The sequence below is a fragment of the Diabrotica undecimpunctata genome, chromosome 7 (genome assembly GCF_040954645.1).
Source record: "Diabrotica undecimpunctata isolate CICGRU chromosome 7, icDiaUnde3, whole genome shotgun sequence".
NCBI classification, from domain to species: Eukaryota; Metazoa; Arthropoda; class Insecta; order Coleoptera; family Chrysomelidae; genus Diabrotica; species Diabrotica undecimpunctata.
The window spans coordinates 151,954,756-151,974,733 of record NC_092809.1 but is presented as its reverse complement, the minus strand read 5'-3'; the positions used below and the strand labels follow the sequence as shown (position 1 = coordinate 151,974,733).

The following is a 19,978-nucleotide window of genomic DNA, read 5'->3' as shown; positions in this document are numbered from 1 at the left end:
TCTAAACTTCCATTGTTTAGGTCACAGTTTTCCTCAGCTACAGCCTTCTTCACTCCAACATATCTTAATTCTTGACCATCAACGCAGATTACGCAAAGTTCACCAATACTGTCGTACCGGTTTCCAAGAAAACAGCGTCTTTGAAATAATATCAAACAACTGAGAAATGAGAACTACCGCTTCAAGCTTCAAGTTTATTTACTAGAAGCTTCTTTACTAGAAGATCAACTGGTAACAATGAGGAAAGAAGTTTGTTCAAATATTTCACTTGAAGAATATAAAAAAACTGCTTTCAAATTTTGTCCATCTAAAGACTGTGACACGTCTTTTATACCCCTTAAAGTTTTTTAGACATACATTTATGTTACAAACCGTTTAAAGTTTATTAAAGGTTGCAACGATAATATTTTGCCTACCACACGGGGCATTAATACAAGGGGTAGAAAATTGGGGAAGAAACTACTGGGGATGGAGAAGGGCAAGCAAAATAATCGAAACATATGCGAACGGCACTCAGGTTTTGGTAGGAGAGCTGGGGTCGTGGATAAGTAAAAGACAAGGGGGTTTGGATTGGGGCAACTACAGAAAAATGAAATAAAGGGTCATAAATCTCTTGGGACAAACAGAATGAAAATAAACCGGAAACACCTCAAGAAATTTAATATAGGACGCCACTTGAGGTGCCTAATTATACCTATTACAACCAGCTAGTTGTAACTGGAGATATAATTATTAAACATAAAAAATATATCTTTTTCAAATAAAACTCAAAAAGGGTTAGTTAAAAAAAATAAACCAAATGTTAAGAAACAAAATTTAACATTTATTTTTGTGTCACCACAAACAGTTACAAAATATAGAGAACACAAAAATGCTCAAAAAAAAATACAAAATATTACCACAATAGTAGCAAAATACAAAAATACAAAAAAAAACTTACATGTGTCATCTGTTTACAATTTCCAGGAGTGGGAGATAATACAAAAACTTACAAAATTTACATGTAAGTTAACCTTTCTTTTAAAGAAAACAAAACAAATCAAAAATGCTAAAACGGGCTGTCATAAATTAACATTAAATTTAAAACAAAACTGAATAAATACAATGACAGCTAAAAACAAACCATAAAATTTACTACTTATTAATTATTACAAATACTTTTAAAGTTTAATGAAAGCAATTATTAAAAAAAATGTCTGTCTTTACTTTAAATTGGACACAAAAAAAGTTACCTGAATTTCACAAAAACACTTTAAGTTCCTGAGGTTGTAAACTGGCACTTCCAAATATAAAACTGCTCCAGGAACAAAACGATGTTGAAGGGGGCATTTATGCAAATCTTGAAAACTGGAACCATCTTATTTACTTTTCAGATGTTAACACAAATATTTCAGAACATCGAAACGAGTGGTTACTCTTCTAAATTCGACATATTACATAAGAGTAAAATTCCACTTATTTTAAACAAATTATATCATCTCATAACAACGAACTGTCCCCTTTGATCGACGCTTCAAACCTAACCTCTGTAGCTACACATTGAACTGCTACATACTAAAAAACTTCACTAATTCCGATAAAAAAAAAAACAATAAAGAAAAACCATTACGAACTAGATGAAAATTCGGACCAACACCGAAACCACTGCCTCTAACAGCGGCTCCACTGAGAGTAACGAAATTATCTTCAAAAATTGCTCGCATAAACTAGAATAAACAAAACGCTAAAATAAACAAAACACAACGGAAATTAAGACGTAAATTAATTTGAAAACGCAATATCGGGCGGTTTGAACAGAGAAATATCGAAGAATTTGCGCCTGTGACATAAATAAACAATAAAATGATTTATTATCGACGGCGGCGACCTAAAAAGAACGAAAGATTATATTGGTTTTAAATTGAAGGATACGAACTAAGAAACATTGAAAAAATTCCTCGTTATTATAATGCATATATAAGGGGATTTCAATTAACACATATACGAGGGGATTCCAATAAATTTCAAATGCTACAAGGTTGGAGAATAACAATTCATGACGTGATGAAATTGTGGGATGTACTAAAAGCTTCTAGATTTGAGTGTCTTCTGCCTAGAAGATAGAAGATCCCATGAAAAAAGTGGTTTTTTATTCAATGATGTTTTGTAAAAAATGATGTAATCAAACTAGTGATTTTGCGAAATCACTACAATGTTTACAGTTGAAGAATGTGACACACCTACCTGAAATGTGCAACAATTCAACAATTTAGATATTTAACTCAGCCAAACAACAAGAAGGTATTACATGCTGTCTGGCAAGAGACGTTGAGACTATCCTCAGATTTAAAAAAATTTTTTAAAGTCAAATTTAACTTAATATGTGATGCAAGAGAAAATTAGGACGACAATCCTAAAAACAAATGATAGTTGAGATGATAAAAACAAACCTGACTGATAAAGACAGGATGATAAAAGCACCACGAACTCACAAAACAAATTAGCAGAAACAGCAGGACTTAACAGTTATTTAGTTATTTGTTGTGTAAAATAAGAGAACGATAAATTGGTCAATATCATTACGTTTGTTTATAGTTGAAGTCTATTTGAGAACATCTCAACGAAAGTTCTTTTGAAATAATTATTTTAGTGGCTAAAATTAATGTATTCTAAAAATCACCTTGGTGATTTGTGGACAAAACGTGTGTGGATAAAGCACACGTGTGTTTTGAGCAATTGATATTATTTTGATGAAAACTGAGGCGTTCTTTTAGGAAACGACCAGATTGTCTAATATAGGACAATTCACAGTTCCGACAAGGGACACTATAGACTCTGTTTAGATAAGGGGGTCTTAGTGTTAGAGAATAATTTTCTTATCGACCTAACATTCTTTATCCCAATCTTGACAGGTACAATTTTCGAGGCTTCTCCGGATTATACATACATAATTATCTCTTTTTCACTCATTATGAGAGGCCATTTTATTTGGCATTCTCTTTTCATTAAAAGAGCTTTTCTCTTCGTTCTAACTTCTAGAAGCACTTTACTCTTAAAGATGTGGACTGAAGCTGTTTTGTAAATTCAAGACGAAACGTTTCCGCTAATATATGAAATAGTTAACATTCAGCTTGTTTCTTTTCTCCTCTTATCTGACTGAGCTCTTCAAGAGTTACAGTGTGAAAAGTATCATTCCATCCTTCCATTTTTTCACTGCTTATATATAACACATCATCATCCAGCCTTAAGAGTCCACTGCTGAACATAGGCCTCTTCCTCATGTTTCCAACCCCGTGTATCTTGCGCCGCTCTTATCCAGTTTTTATTGAGTCTTCTTAAATCGTCAGTCCATCTTGTAGGTGGTCGACCGACGCTTCTCTTGTCTTCCCTTGGCCTCCATTCCAATAACCTCTTTGTCCATCGCCCATCTGTCATTCTGGCTATGTGTCCTGCCCATCTCCATTTTAGTCTGGCTATCTTCTCGATGATGTCAGTCACTCCGGTTCTTCTCCTGATGTCTTCGTTGGTTATTCTGTCTCGCAGAGTTATTCCTAACATGGACCGCTCCATTCTTCTCTGCGTGACTCTCAGTTTGGTAGCTGCTGCTTTTGTTAAGGTAAGTGTTTCTGCTCCGTACGTCAAGACTGGTAGGACACACTGGTCAAATACCTTTCTCTTTAGGCATGTGGGCAGCTCACTTTTAAAAGTTTCTCTCAGTTTTCCAAATGCTGCCCACCCAAGGCCGATTCTTCTCTTCAGTTCATGAGTCTGGTTATCCCTGCCAATCATAATTTCATGTCCCAGGTATTTATATCTATCTACGAGTTCTATTTCTTTCCCACCAATACTGATGTTCTGGTTGGGTATCAAATTGGTCATGATTTTTGTTTTCGAGATATTTATATTTAAACCTACATTTTGTGTAGGTTTACACATACATTATATTTACTTGGTTTACATACAAGAAATCTATTATTTTAAAAATTTAATGAGTGACAGTAGATGGCAATTGATTGAAACCCCCGTCGAGCGACGAGCAAATTCACTAGTAATATTATAACTTAATTATTTACATTCAACACTGTTTTGCAAGTGGAAAGTCCGAACCTGTTTTAAAAAATAATCAATTTACAAAGTGCAACTACCACTCTGATTACAATGTTGTCAAACTTATAAAATATAGTTTTCTGCTCCTAATTAAACAAAAAAAAGTTTTATTTCATGTTATTAGAACAATTATACACATTAAAAACAATTTCTATGAGAACTTATCAATATTTATTTACAAAAAAAACATCAAGTGAAAATGAAATATTACAAAATTAGGAATTATAAAGAGGATACATTTTATAATATACATATACATATATACCCGTTAATATATTCACCATGACAACATCGCCCAAATCAGAATCTCGTTTAGTATGGACTTTGTATCCTCTCATTTTTCTGCTACCCTGTTCATTGGAGGAAAAGTTAGTATTGTCCTTGCGGTAACAAGAAGACCGTAATGAATTTGGGCCATTACTGTTTATCCCTGTCTACACAATATCTTGGGATGTCAATATTGTTACAGCAAACTTCTTATTAACAATGTATAATCCTTGGACAGTATAGTTGGACTAAGACATGCCCACCAGGCATAGTCTTTTAGAAAAGGCTATAAACAAAATGGAAGTAGTGAATAATTTGATCTTAAAATATATAGGGTTTGTTCATTTAATATTAAATTTTACCTTCAAATAATTTTAGAGCGTGCTAAACTATTTTTTAATAACTAAAAAAGACATTGTCCTGTTTACACTGCAAATATAATAAACTAGTGACTTCAGAATAACAACATCGAAACCTTACCATGGCCCAACTACAGTCCAGATTTAAACCCAATCGATGCGGGGGGGGGGGGGGGGGGGGTTATTATAAAAATGTTGTATCGGCGTAATTTTATACCTCAAAATTCTGAAGAGCTGTCGCACGGTATACAACAGGTTTGGGGAGAGCTCTCTGAAGAAGATAATTTCATAGTTCCTTTTACGCAGATGGATCGAAGACTACAAGCTGTTATCAATGCTGATGGGGATATTACAAAATATTAATTTTATGTTTACATACCTAAATTTAGTATAGTTTTGATCTTCCAGACCGTCGCTTTTTTACGAGATTCGAGAGCTTCTTGTTTCCTGTATAAGGTTGTTTCTAATTGGTTGATTTTTGGTTATGTTCCTTTTGAAAGCGCTAAAATATTGCTGAACACTATAATTGTGCTGTCTACAATTTTATTTAATCTTACATACACTCGCGATCATAAAATCCGGGTCACCTTGAAAATTTCAAGTTTCTTGAATATTTTTGCATCTGGTGCAGTAATAACCTTTTTTTTTAAGCTAATGTATTTTTTATTTGTCATCAATGTTTGTTTTGAAAAAAAAAAAACGGTTTTTTTATTGTTTTTATTGAAAAAGCAGAAAACAAACCAAATTGTTGACACAGACATACGAAAGAAAAAATGAAAAATACAGAACTTGGTAAAACATCAGTGGAATTTCAATGACTAATATCGTGTATTGCCTCCCCTTGCTCTAATAACCTCTTGCAGACGACGGGGCATATTCTCAATTTTTCTCCGGATTACATGTTGTGGTATGTTAATCCACTCTCTCACTAACAGATCCTTAAGCTCCTGTGCGTTGTTAGGAGGAGGTGTATGGGTTTGAATACGTTTTTTCAAATCGTCCGAGAGATGTTTGATGGGATTCAGGTCCGGATACCTAGCTGGCCAGGGTAACCTCGTAATTCTAACCTCGTCCAAGTATTGCATACTGATACTGGCAACGTGCGGTCGCGCGTTGTCCGGCATAAAAACGGCGTCTTCTCCTAGCCCTGCCATGGTGGGTATAACATGTTCAACGAGAATCTCCGTAATGTACCTTCGTGCAGTTAAGGACCCATTTTCGATGAAGGGTAATTCTGTGCGGAAGTCGGAAGATACACCTCTCCAAGTCATGACCGAGCCTCCACCAAATGGCATTATTGGAGCAATGCAAGCTTGTGAAAATCGTTCACCGGTTCTCCTCCAAACTCTTACACGTCTATTGGATCCAGTTAGGCAGAAACGGGATTCATCTGACAATAACACTTTGCTTCAATCATTAATTCCCCAATGCGCGTATTGTCGAGCAAAAGCTAGTCGTGCAACTCGATGCGCCCGGCCAAGTGGCGGTCCTGTAGCCATTACCCGAGAAGATAGTCCAGAAGAACGAAGTCTTCTCCTGACTGTTGCAACGCTAACATTGCAATTTCGTACTTCCTGTAGGCAATTTCGATGCATAACCGCAGTTGAGGTCCGGTTTCGTAAAGCCCGAAACACAAGAAAACAGTCATCTCGTGCCGTGATCGTTCTTCTTCGTCCAGAGCCAGGTCGTCTGGTTAGTAAACTCGTCTTCCGAAAGCGTTGAAGCACTTATTGAACCGTAGAAAGCTTACGCCAACAGTTCTTGCGACTTGCCATTGAGTGTGACCGTCTTCCACAAACGCAACAATGCGTGCGGTTTCAACAACAGTCAAGGCATTTTTGGCAAAAAATAAACAATAATAGACACTAATAAAGGCACTAATAAACACTAATAGCGGCAATAATAAACGTTTGTTTGTTGCGTTTGAACAGAAAGTCGAAGCACAAATGAGACGTTTAAAACAAGCGGCAGTTACAGGTACCGTTCATTTTGGGAAGTGTACAGTTTTCCGCGCAATCGGCATTATTGGAATTCTTTGTTACAAAGTAAACCGCTAAGCTGACAACAATTCTCAGAAACATGCATTAGTTTGTATTTGTGTTATTATTATTTACGATAAAGCTCGTTAAAAATGAAATAACGGCGATTTTCAAGGTGACCCGGATTTTATGATCGCGAGTGTATTATACTGAATCTACTTACGACCTAAGCCATGTGCCATAGATAGTATCAGAAGTGATCTTAAGTTTAACTGTACCTGCCACACATAATAATTCTCAGACAAAACAAATAAAGATGAGAATTTGTTACATATCCAATTTTCATCGGATGTTTTAAATTAGTTGACTGATCCTCGTAGACAAAATCAAAAAACGAGTGTGATAGGCAACTTCTTATACACCACTGATTATTCAAGTTTCCTCTCCTTGTTCAACATATTGTTATAATGCTTGTGTAAACCTGTTCTGTTAAAAAACATACTGAATGAGCATAACATGAAATCGGTAGTTTTAGTAGCTCTGGGATGTTGGCACCTCATTGATCGAATTTCGTAAAAATAATTATACCGTCTGAATGGTCACGTTTTGGTCACAAATGGTCAGTTGGTTTCAGCTTTTGGTCAGTTCTGGTTAATTTTTTATTAAGGGTTGAAAATTTTCAAGGACAAAAAAAGATGTTGGCACCTCATTGAACGAAATCTATAAAACAAATGACTGTATTCGATAGAGATTAAAACGCTGACAAATGGTCAGATATATTGAGCGTTTGGTCAGTTTGTTTTTGGGTTGAAAATAATTATTAAAGTTGCAACAACCCTAGCACGCACGCGCAGTCCATTAAAAATTTTAAAAATACCAGGATTGCAGTTCCTTGAAACAATAAACATTTTAAAAATATTAGGAGAACAGTAGGTTCCCGCGTTTTTCTAAATCACTATGTTACAGTTAGTATTTCTGAAATATTATTAAACCACCTAAAACGTTACAAATTGATCTCCAATGGTCAGTTATTTCGAGAAATTGGTCAGTTCTATGTAATTTTTTATCAAGTATTGAAAATTTTTCAAGGACAGTTGATGTTAGTTTCTCATCTAAATCTTAACACTTTTACAGGACACCAAGTCTTACAGTGTTGCGAGATTTTGAATATGTGACGAATTGTACGTTTTCACCAGACACATTGTTTAGATTCTAATCATAGGAAGCGCTTATAGTAAAACTTGTTGATATCTAGACAGTGTAACAGTTGTTAATGATAATACGAATTGTAATATATTTCTCTGTTTTGGATATTGGGACGTGATTAATACAAATATATTCCAACGGGATTAACTTCGTTGATAGGTTTGGCAAATATGCATCTTAATACACATGCTCTCAAATATACACCGTTGTCGCGTCTAAAAATTAGTTTTTCTCGTCTAATATCATTGCTATATTTTTGTAGATTATCCAATTTATAATTCTTAAAGATCTGATTTTTATGCAGTCATTTTACTTATTCTTTTATTAGAATAAATGTAAAAAACTATTACTTAGACGCACAAAGTCATAGCAGTTGAAATTAAGAAAATTGCTAAGAGTTATTAAAGATTCTGGAAATTCTCAAGTGTTCTGAGACATACTGTGTTCTGACTCAAGTATTCTGCGACTGTTTTCTGTTAAAATATTATGAAGTAAACAAAATTTAAATATTAGCGCCATATGTCAATTACAGGAAGTTAAGATTGATACAATATAAACTGTCAATTGTATTCACTTTTGGAACAAAATAAAGTAGTCTTAACCGTATACTCAACTGGTTCGTTTCATTTATAAGTTTTAACAGGTTATAGTGACTCAGACCATTTTTTCCGTCGGTAAATAGATAAATGTTGTATACTAGTAAGTTTTAAGGTTCAAAATAGCAGTGAATTACATGTCTACGGTGCCAAAGCTATTGGGCCGCGAAAATTACAATGATGGGTTTCGCAGTGCAAAATTATCTTGTTCTAGAAGGTTTGTCCACGTGTTTGGACGGAACTGAAACCGAAGTAGACAAACAAGAAAAAGCTAAAGCCAAGTTAGTTCTTTTGCTTGATCCATCGTTATATATACATCTAAAACAAGCAAAAACCGCTAAAGAAATTTGGGACGCTTTAAAAAAAGTTGTTGGGATTGTTATTTCTATCGATTCAATCAAAACAAAAGTATTGGACATGGAAAGTGATGTTGGTAAGTGCGTTTGCAAGTGGTAATAGCATCGAGTTAGAATCTATGGAGAGGGCATCACGTGACTAAAAACGACCTCGCTTCGGCCATATTGTTTTGCCACTTTTGACAGATCGTATATGTTTATTTACGTTTCTTGTTTTTCAAATATTTTTAGTTTTATAATACTTTTATAGAAACTGTAATAATATATTGTGATAGTGCATAATAATGGTTTCTTGTTCTCAACGTAGTTGCAGTGGCAGAAGCAATGTTAATAAAAAATCTTCAGGAATAACGTTCTACAGGTTAGTATACAAATACGTAAACAAAGGAATGGCCCGTACTTCAGAGAATAAATTAATAGTATTTGACTGTATTAATTTATCTTTATGTATAATATATCGTGTTTTTAGTGTTTACCGCGGGATAAATAAATCATAGTTTATTAAAAATGTATAGCACTTTTTTAGATTATGATTAAATCTTCTAAATAACTAGTCATATTTTTATAGTAGTTTTAATATTATTGAGTCCGGCCATGATCCCACCGCCATATTGGTTTCACAGTTAGCCACACCTACCTACGCCGTTTTTAGTACATACGTTAATATGCTCATAGCTTCTCCATAGATTCTAACTCGATGGGTAATAGTAACCGAACCAACCACAATAGACAGTTTGAAAATCACAGAAGTGATGACAGATAAATAACAAGAGAGACAGAGATCTGTCGAAAATTAGATGTTATTGTTGTAAACAAACCGGTTACTATGAAAATAAATGTCGGAAGGTTAAAACATCTGAAAACATGCGTTTAGTGCCGCTGTTCTCGACGGATACTTAAAAAAACGGAATTCACAAATAATGAGGGTTTCAGTTGTTAAAAAGGCGTGGCATCAAAGATGTAATAAAAAACAGCAAGCGCTCAACGCTACTAGTTTAAAGTGTCAGTTGTGTGAGATTTTAAAGCATGCATCGATAGATAAAATAATATACACATTATCACTTGTCAAGCCAGTGCCATTGCGACTTTACTCTATTTTACTTTCTTTTTGATAATTCGCATTTTTAACAAAATTATCTTTAACAATTGATGATAGTAAAATTGTATTAGAGATGTTTCCTTATCAGATGGTAATTGGTAGTTTGATTTATTTATCTGTTTTGGCCAGAACAGATATATCATTTACAGTCAGTTTCTTGAGCCAATTTAACAATGTATATACTGAGTCTTATTTGAAATGTGCAAAAAGAGTATTGAGGTATTTAAAAGATACTATTAATTATTTTCTGATTGACACATTCTCTCATTGGGCAAGCAATACATTAGATTGTAAGATCCTTTACTGGATATGTATTTAAGCTTTGTGGCTCTACAACGTGCTCTGGCAACGTGTAAAACAAAAATCATTAGAATCCGTAAACTAATTTTCGAAAACAAATTCAGAATTCTGCTTTAATCTGTGCCTTCTAAGAATTGCAAGGCAAAATAGACGTTGATATAGATGTTATTAGAGACATGAGGAATCTAAAAATTGCATTCCACAACATATCCCCTCAACTAAGCAAAATTCTTAGCGAATTGATTTCTAGTACTCGTAGAGAGTATATCAGAATAAAAAGAAAAATACAGTTAAAATTTGATTTCACGTATAGGGCGCCTGCGCATCCACTAACGAAAGAGCGACTGCGAAAGCCGTTCTGATGAGGCCTATTAGGCCTAAATACGTATAAGCGGATGCGCAGGCGCCCTGTACGTGAAATCAAATCTTAACTGCCTTTTTGTTTTTAAAAATCATTAGCTTTATCTAGCTACGAGGCAGAATATACGGCCTTGTCAGAGGCTGTTTTTCTTAGGGGTTTGCTAAGTGATGTAATTGAAAAAAATGCATTAAACCTATCAGCACATCCAATGTATCATAAAAGAAGTAAGCATATTGATGTAAGATGTCATTGTTTGAAAGACCTAATATCTGACAAAATAATTAATGTAAAATATATGCCTACTGATGTTATTCCAGCTAATGTGTTGACTGTTAAAGGTCTAGTTGCTAAAAAGCAGCATAGATTATTGAGACTGTTTGGTATAGGTAACCTATAAATTTTGTTTAATTCATGTGGGGTTGTTAAAATATTGATATCAACTAAACAAATTTAAATATTAGCACCATATGTCATTTACAGGAACTTGAGATTAGTACTATTTAAACTGTAATTATATTCACTTTTAGAACAAAATAAACTTAGCCTTAACTTTATACTGAACTGGTTTCTCAACCGTTTTAACATTTGCTACTTCAATTTTCAGTTAAAAATTTCCATTCACATTTGTGAGACGGATTGCTCGCCCATAAACAGCATTATAATGTAATGAAATATAATTCTAAAAGATAGCAACGATAAAAGATATAAACTAAAACTAATCTTTAACACCAAAACCAAAGCCGTTAAATCTAGCTTTCTACCTGCTTCGACCTCTATATCATAGTATATGTCTAAGATAGATACATGGATGTTTTTATGTACCTACGTGTATATGTGAGTATCTGTATATATATTGTTTTATGTGTATGTATAATTCCTACTTGTTTTTATTCTCTAAAGTATGTTTGTTCTAAAATATAAATAAATAATTTACTATTTTTGTTGGGAATAAGTCACAATTTCACTTTAAAATAAGTTTATTTAATGTTTCGATTTCCACTTCGAAAATCGTTCTCAAAAGTCAAATTATTCCCAACAAAAATAATGTATTGCATTAACTGGATATTAGTAGATACACAGTTACATGATCAGCTCATCTTTCCTCATTTTGGTTGTATTTTTTTAAGTCTTGATCCAGTTTTTTGAGATCAAGGTTACTTAGATCGTTGTGTATTTTTATTTTTATCTAAGCAAATATATCTAACGAATATTAAAATCATTAATAAATGTTGAAGTTGTATGTAAAATGAATAAAACATTAATCAAAGCCACAAGATATGCTATTATATAATATTTAAATATTTACTTAAAAATGTAATTTATGTAAAGCAATTTTATATTGGTTTAAAGAAATATTGAGAGACTAACAACACTGTACACATCAGCTGTTCGTATTTTAGTATCAAAGACTATGCACATGCGTCTATACAAGTAAAAATGAACCAATTTTCATTACGGAACACTGCACAGATGATATTAGGGTAGGGTTCCGCAATGAGATTGAGAATGATGAAATTAGAACAGCTGACGCGTACAGTGTTGTTTGTCTTTCAATATTTCTTTAAACTTAAAGATTAACGAATAAACTAAAACTAAACTTTAATTTTTAAGTAAATATTATATAATAGTATAGCTAGATGGCTTCCATTATTGTTTTATTCATTATACATACAATTTTAACATTTATTAATGATTTTAACGTGTGTTACATATATTTACGTACATGCTATCAAACACGTGACCTTGATCTCATGTACCTAGTATACATACTAGTATTAATATGAATAAGAATATTGTTCTGAAGCTATTTTCCTGTGGCATCTTAATGTAATTTACTATTTTTGTTGGGAATAAGCCATAATTTTAGTTTAAAATAAGTTTATTACCACTTCGGAAACCGCATTTTGAGAACGATTTTCGAAATTTTCGAAAGAAGTGAAAATCAAAACATCAAATAAACTTATTTTTAAGTAAAATTGTGGCTTATTGCCAACAAAAATAGTAAATTATTTATTTATACTTTATAACAAACACATTTTACAGAATAAAAACAAGTAGAAATTTCAGATACACACATGTAGAAAAAAATAAATACATATACACACATATATGTGAATATACCTATACACATACACGTACATAAAGACTTCCATGTATCTATGCTAGACATACACACTATGATATAGAAGTTGAAGCCGGTAGATAGCTAGATTTAATGGCTTTGGTGTTAGTGTTGAAGATATTTATGTTACTACTTTTTATAATTATAAACTGCTTCATCATGGTGTTTATGGGCGAGCAATATGTCTCACAAATACAAAACAGCCCTCTATGACTTAACTTTAAGCTAATCTTAGGTATCAAGAACTTTATACGGCTAATGAAGAATAAAGCTTTAATTTTACATTATTTACAACAACATATACAAAACAACATTACTTGTATTCCCCGTCTCTATTAAAGTGTTACAAATTTAAAAGTTACAAGCATACTCCTGTAAAGGAGCGGTCTCACAGAACGTGAAGTGGCGTTCTTCATTGGCGAAGAGAAATAGAAAGTACGGAATAGAAAAAGAAAGAATATAAAGACGAGAACAAACACAACGTGGAATACCGTATTTCTTCTCAATATTTGTGGTTTACGATCCCTGTGATAGGACAAAACTGTCTATTTATAGCTGGCGGGTGCTATTCCGTTGTTTGTCGGCAAATTGATCCAGTTCAAAAAAATCAGAAGCTAATAAGGCACTGCATATCCAATTATAACAAACTTGTGTTGGAATTTTTATTATTGTATAAATTACCCAACTTAATAAAATTTTTACCACCAATACTGATGGCGTACAACAGACTTAACCCTAGAAACTGACCATTGGAATGGTCCGACTACATTTTGGGATAGGTCGAATACATTTACCAAAAAGCAAATATTTACTAATTTCACAATAACGTGGGGTGCCAACTGTTGTCACTTTTCTGATCGCTACTATCGATATCGTTTCTTGTTTTAATATCGTTTCTCTTTGCAGAAGCGAAGAGTATCATTCCACGAGCTATCTGATTCCTGCTTAAGACATTCCTGTTATGATAAAAATAATTACAACTGCGCAACCTAACGTAAGAGAATCTAGGGAGACCTTAGCTAATGTGAATTTTTAACTGAAAATCAAAGTAGAAAACAGTAGCAGAACACTTGAATCAGAATACAGTATATCGCAGGACACTTGATTTCAAGGATCTTTAATAACTCTTCCCAATTTTCTCAATTACAACTGTTGTGAATTTGTGCGTCTAAGTTATATTTTTTTGACATTTTTATAATAAAAGAATAAATAAAATGATGGTATAAAAATCAGATCAGATTTAAGAATTACAAATTGGATATTCTACAAAAATATAACAATATTAGACGAGAAAAACTAATTTTTAGACGTGACAACGGTGTGTATTTGAGAACATGTGTCTTAGGATGCGTATTTGCCAAACCTATCAGCCAAGTTAATCTCGTTGGAATATATTACTATTAATTGTGTCCAATATCCAAAACAAAGAAATATATTAGAATTCGTATTATCACTAACCACTGTTACACTGTCTAGATATCAACAAATTGTACTATAACCGCTTCCTATGATTAGAATCTAAAGAATGTTTCTGGGTGAAAACTTACAATTCATCTCTTATTCTAAATCGCGTAACACTGTACGACTTGGTGTCTTGTAAAAATTTTAATATTTTAGTAAGAAGCCAATATCAGACTGTCCTTGAAAAACTTTCAATAATTAATAAAAAATTACATAGAACTGACCAATTTCTGGAAATATCTGACCATTGGAGATTAATTTGTGATCTTTCGAATGGTATAATTATATTTCAGAAATACTAGCTGTAACATAGTGATTTAGGAAAACCCGGGAACCTACTGTTCTCCTAGTATTTTTAAAATGTTTATTGCGGCAAGGCACTGCAATCCTGGTATTTTTAAAATTTTTAATGGACTGCGCTTGCGTGCTAAGGCTATTGCAACTTTATTAATTATTTTCACCCCAAAAGCAAACTGACCAAACGCTCAATATATCTGACCATTTGTCAGCATTTTAATCTCTATCGAATACAATCATTTGTTTTATAGATTTCGTTCAATGAGGTGCCAACATCTTTTTTTGTCCTTGAAAATTTTCAACCCTTAATAAAAAATTAACCAGAACTGACCAAAAGCTGAAACCAACTGACCATTTGTGACCAAAACGTGACCATTCAGACGGTATAATTATTTTTACGAAATTCGATCAATGAGGTGCCAGCATCCCAGAGCTAGTTTTAGTTACCTGGTTGCATTAGGGGAAATCAATCGAAAGCCATGTTAATTCTGCTTGCTCTACATAAATCATCCAGTATGAAATTGTACTATTAGGATAGCAGAACATTCAGGAGATGCAACTAATGTTTGAGGAGAATTAATCAGTAATTGATTCTACAGGGTCGGTGGATATAAAAAGAATAGGTACTATTTAGATAATTTACTTAAAAAAGAATATAATTTTATATCATTTACCATTTTATATTTTTATGTATTTATAAGATCATTTAAATAATCGATTTTAAAATTAAAAAAAATAGGCAACAAAGTTTAATAATTCTTATGTAGCTTCTAATAATTTATTCTGATACAAATATATAAATGAGCATTTAAAGGCAGCGCCACGGGTTTCAGGGTACCGGTAGGGTATTGAGTATTTTTAATGTTATTAGTACTTTAAAGGCCATGAGTGAAATACAATGTTTGATTATACCGTCATTAAATCGTGACGTTGGAATGATGAAATGAAAAGGAAAGATTTTCAAGCAATTTATCATCAATATTATTTGCAGCAGACATTTGTACTTATTATCAGTAGAAGTTCTTGATGTAGTTGAAGATTCCTTTTTATTAAAAGTCCCAAATAAAGCTTTTAGGTACTTTTAGTTTGTTTCCCCTTGACTCTGCAATATAATTATCAACTACTATATAAGATTTTCATCCTTCTTGATCTCACTTAAACACCCGTACTTACTTTATTTTTATCATTAACACATCAGAATTTGCATTGATCAGAAATAAATGTTGAAACACATTATATATAAATTAGTTTTCCAGGCATAATTGACCCATGTTTTGAGCTTTCTTTTCTACATCTTTTCGACCCCCTTTTCCGTCTTTTTTAGGTCTACTTTTTTGATTTTTCCCAAAATGTCCAAGTTAGTATATTTTCTACATGATCCCTTCTCTGACATTCTTTGGATTTACCCCAACCATCTCAGTATTTGTACTTCTATAACCCTTAAATTATTAGTTTCCTTATATATATTTTGCAATTCTGCATTTTCTACTTTATTTCATAGTTTTCCTCTAAAGTTTTTCTAAGGACTTTTCTTTCGCAGATTTGAACCTGTAGCTACTTCTTTTAATTTATTCGTTATCCATTGTGTGTTTTTCTTTTATTGGTTGTATTTTCGGGTATTTTTCTTGTATGTAGATACTTCTGGTCTGTCCATTTCATATATTAGGCTTTGTTTTGTTTGTATACACTCCTTAGATTTTTATTTTTTCTTCTACACTTTGTATTACTGCCTTTAATACCTGTTTGCTTTTAAGTAGCTCTACAAAATCATCAATACATTCTAATTCCTGATTTAAGAATTTCTGCTTCCCTTATAATCTGTTCAAGAATGATATTAAATAACAGCGATGACAGTGAGCTTCCTTGTCGCAGCTTCTCATTGAGTAAAACTTTTAGTTTTTCTAACACCTATTCTTCACTGATTCACATTTTCTTTAGTACTATGTATTCTTATTTCCCTTTTATTCAGCCAAAACCTTGTTTAGTCAATAAATAGGGCTACCATGGCCCTTGATTGCAATAATAAATAGGATTCCTGGCGTACAACTAGCTTGGACAGCATTCGGCAAATTAAGCCACATATTGAAAAATAAAACAGTGAACCAATATCATAAAATCATTTTATTTACATAATCAGAGTATTTTAATTCCGATCCAGCAATCTAGACACATACAGAACATAAAAGTGACAAAGCCATAAAGATCAAAGACAGCAGTACAAAACCGCATCAAAGAGAGGGACACAACTAGGCAAGATGAAGTAAATTAAAAATAAACCCCATCTTAAACTGTATCACCCTCCGCTGCAGTTCTGAGTGCCGTAGATAGTAGCACCTCGCACCTATCACTTACATTCAGACTTTCAAGAAGTAGTCAAACCCTCTAATTTGAGCTACTGTTTATTTGCAGTTTCATTAAATTTTTTCATACATCTAAAAAATATATTAAATTTTGTTAAACCGGCTCTGACTATTATCAGTAGCCCCAAGCTATGAATTCTTAAAATTTCCTGTAATTTAGACGGTTTTTATAATTAAATGATAATCATCTTTAATGTTAATTAATTAAATAAACTTTGGTATCATCAATATCATCAACTAGTGCACAAAGCAAGTAGATCATTAGGATACCATCATAGTGAGTAGGTATCGGCATTTTCTTTTATTTCTGAACAGCACACAGTGGTAGGGGAAATTTGTTGAATTCCATGTTTAATTATGATCTTTTCTTATAGGTATGCAACTCGAATTACATATGTTAATTATACTATATTTTTTATTAATTTAATCCTTAGCAGTGGCCGCTTATTATTTGAGTTTGATGCGAAATTATTTTCTTGTGGGATGGTTTATACTGAACATTTTATATTATAGGGACAAACTACCGCGATCGTCTTATTCTGTGGTTTAGACTTAGGTATTTGTCTAGATCTTGAAGGCATCAGAAATTATTTACATTTGAATGCAACATGTTAATTTCGTTTTTTTACCAAAAACCCTAAACAATTATTTTATTGTTTCAGATTCCAAAAAGCTTGTGTGAAATACGGTGTTCCCGATGTAGATCTTTTCCAAACAACTGATCTTTGGGATAGGAAAAACATCGCTTTAGTCACAACTACCATTTTTGCTTTAGGTCGCACCTGCTACAAACACCCTGAATGGCGCGGTCCTTTCTTGGGACCCAGACCATCTGAAGAAAATAGAAGAGATTTTAGCGAGGAACAATTAAGAGCAGGTGAAGCTATTATTGGACTTCAAGCTGGTCAAAACAGAGGTGCCACTCAAGCTGGTCAGAACTTTGGAGCTTCTAGAAAAATTATTTTGGGAAAATAAACAGAACATTCGAAGAAACATATAGAATCTATGAAAATACTTGTTAAATACGTATAAAAGTAATTGTTTGAAATTTACAATAATTTAATCATACAAATAAAATATTTACCTGATTTGACTACCAAACTTATGTGAATGTATTAAGAATTTATATTGACATTGTAATATAAATTAATAAATTTTAAAATCTTTTATTTTATTTACGTATATGTTATTGTAAAAAATGCTATGCTGTATACTTACGGTTTACTGCATTCTTTTTTTTTTTATCGCTTAGCTAATTCTTAGTAGTTATGAAACAATTCTGGATAGCAAGTTTAAAGGATATTGTTCTTCAATTTCACATTCCCGAGTGTTAATTATATGATTTCTTAATGATGGGCATTTTAACACTTTTTTAGTTTTTTTATAAAATTTTCGGAAACTATAAGAAATCAGTATATTTTACTTTCAAATAGCCTAATTTAAATAAATTAAAACTGTTTTAATATACTGAGTGATATTTCGTCAGAGGAGAAAGTCATTATAAGAATTGATTTTAAGATTGGGCTACCGGTTTCGCTGTTTACAAAATTTTACAGCATCTTCAGGCCTCAAGAAACTAAGGTTAAAATATAAATGGTGCATGTAAACAAATTTTTACATGACAAAACAAACAAATATTTTTGATTATTACAAGGGACTTAATCAGTAGTCAGTTATACAATGACAACAAATAGACAAAATAGAATAGAAATAAGTGTGTTTTAAATTAGACCAGCTACCCTGTGATCTTGATTGCATAAGTCATTTTTAATAAAATAAATGAGAATACTTACATATCAGTACAAGTTTTATCGATGTGTTTTAGCCTTAGTTTCTTGAGGGCCTGAAGATGCTGTAAAAGTTTGTAAATAGCAAAACCAGTAGTCTATATATATATATATATATATATATATATATATATATATATATATATATATATATATATATATATATATATATAGGTATATATATAAATCTGGAGGACACTCATTTTTTCAATCTTCAGTTACGGTGCCGAAACATGGACAATAAAATCACAGGATAGGAAAAGGATTGACGCATTCGAAATGTGGTGCTGGAGACGAATGCTGCGCGTCTCGTGGACGGAGCACAGATCCAATCAGTCGGTTCTCGAAGAGCTAAACATTCAGACCAGACTCTCCTCTCAGTGTCTTGCAAATGTTTTAAAGTTTTTTGGCCACATTGCGAGAAGAGACAATGACAACTTAGAAAGACTAATTGTGTGCGGAAACGTAGAAGGACGTAGAGGCAGAGGACGCTCACCTATCCGATGGTCAGATCAAGTACAGAAAGCCACTGGAGAGACGTTTTCCGAGTCCATGAGAGCAGCCCAAAATCGCAAGAGATGGAGAGAATTGACAGCCCGCATTGTAGGAAATCACGATCCTCAGCAATGAGGAAACGACAAGAGAGAGAGAGAAATCTTGAGGAAATATCAGGTATAGTGGATAAAAATCTTTGTTTTTTTCTAAGACTCAATATTTCGCCATTTATTTTATAGCTTCATCAGGAGTAAACTGTAAAACAATTATAACATTACAAACAAATGAAGTACAAATAGATTTAAAAAACACTCACAGAAATTAAAAGATTTCACAAATAAAACTAACATTGAAATATGTAAACTTTTGAATGCCAAAATTAAACTGTCCTAAGCACGTTCCCCACAGCAATACGATAAAAAAAATTAAAATTACTTTAAATATACAAATAAAAACAACAATAAAATAAAAGAAACGTTAAAAGAATGATATTTCTTTGATGAATTATGTTTTAAAGATATTTCTACGAATTTTGCACTCTAGGATGTACCAAAAAATAGAACAACTTGGTGACACACAGTTTGGATTCCGCAATACCCTTGGAACAAGAGAAGTACCATTTAGTATTCAGGTTATGGTACAGAGATGTCGGACACCCAGTTTATGTGTTTTATTGATTTTGAGAAGGCCTTTGACCGAGTAAAACATATTGAAATGATAGCCATTCTTCAGCAGGTAGGTATTGATGATAAAGACTTACGCATTATTAAAAATCTTTACTGGCATCAACGTGCAAACATCAGGATTGGCCGGGACACTTCTGAAGAGCTTCAAATACGAAGAAGAG

The 19,978-nt window shown here is 32.8% G+C and overlaps 1 protein-coding gene across 1 annotated transcript in view; it reads left to right on the top strand.

The window, feature by feature from the left end:
• LOC140446044 (muscle-specific protein 20-like) overlaps positions 1 to 18,011 on the top strand; it is a 120,194-nt gene extending 102,183 nt beyond the window's left edge. Inside the window, exon 3 of the mRNA XM_072538551.1 lies at positions 17,512 to 18,011. Coding sequence (XP_072394652.1) covers positions 17,512 to 17,824 — 313 coding nt within the window. The 3' untranslated portion in view covers positions 17,825 to 18,011. The remainder of the gene's footprint in view (positions 1 to 17,511) is intronic.
• Positions 18,012 to 19,978: the final 1,967 nt, after the last annotated feature.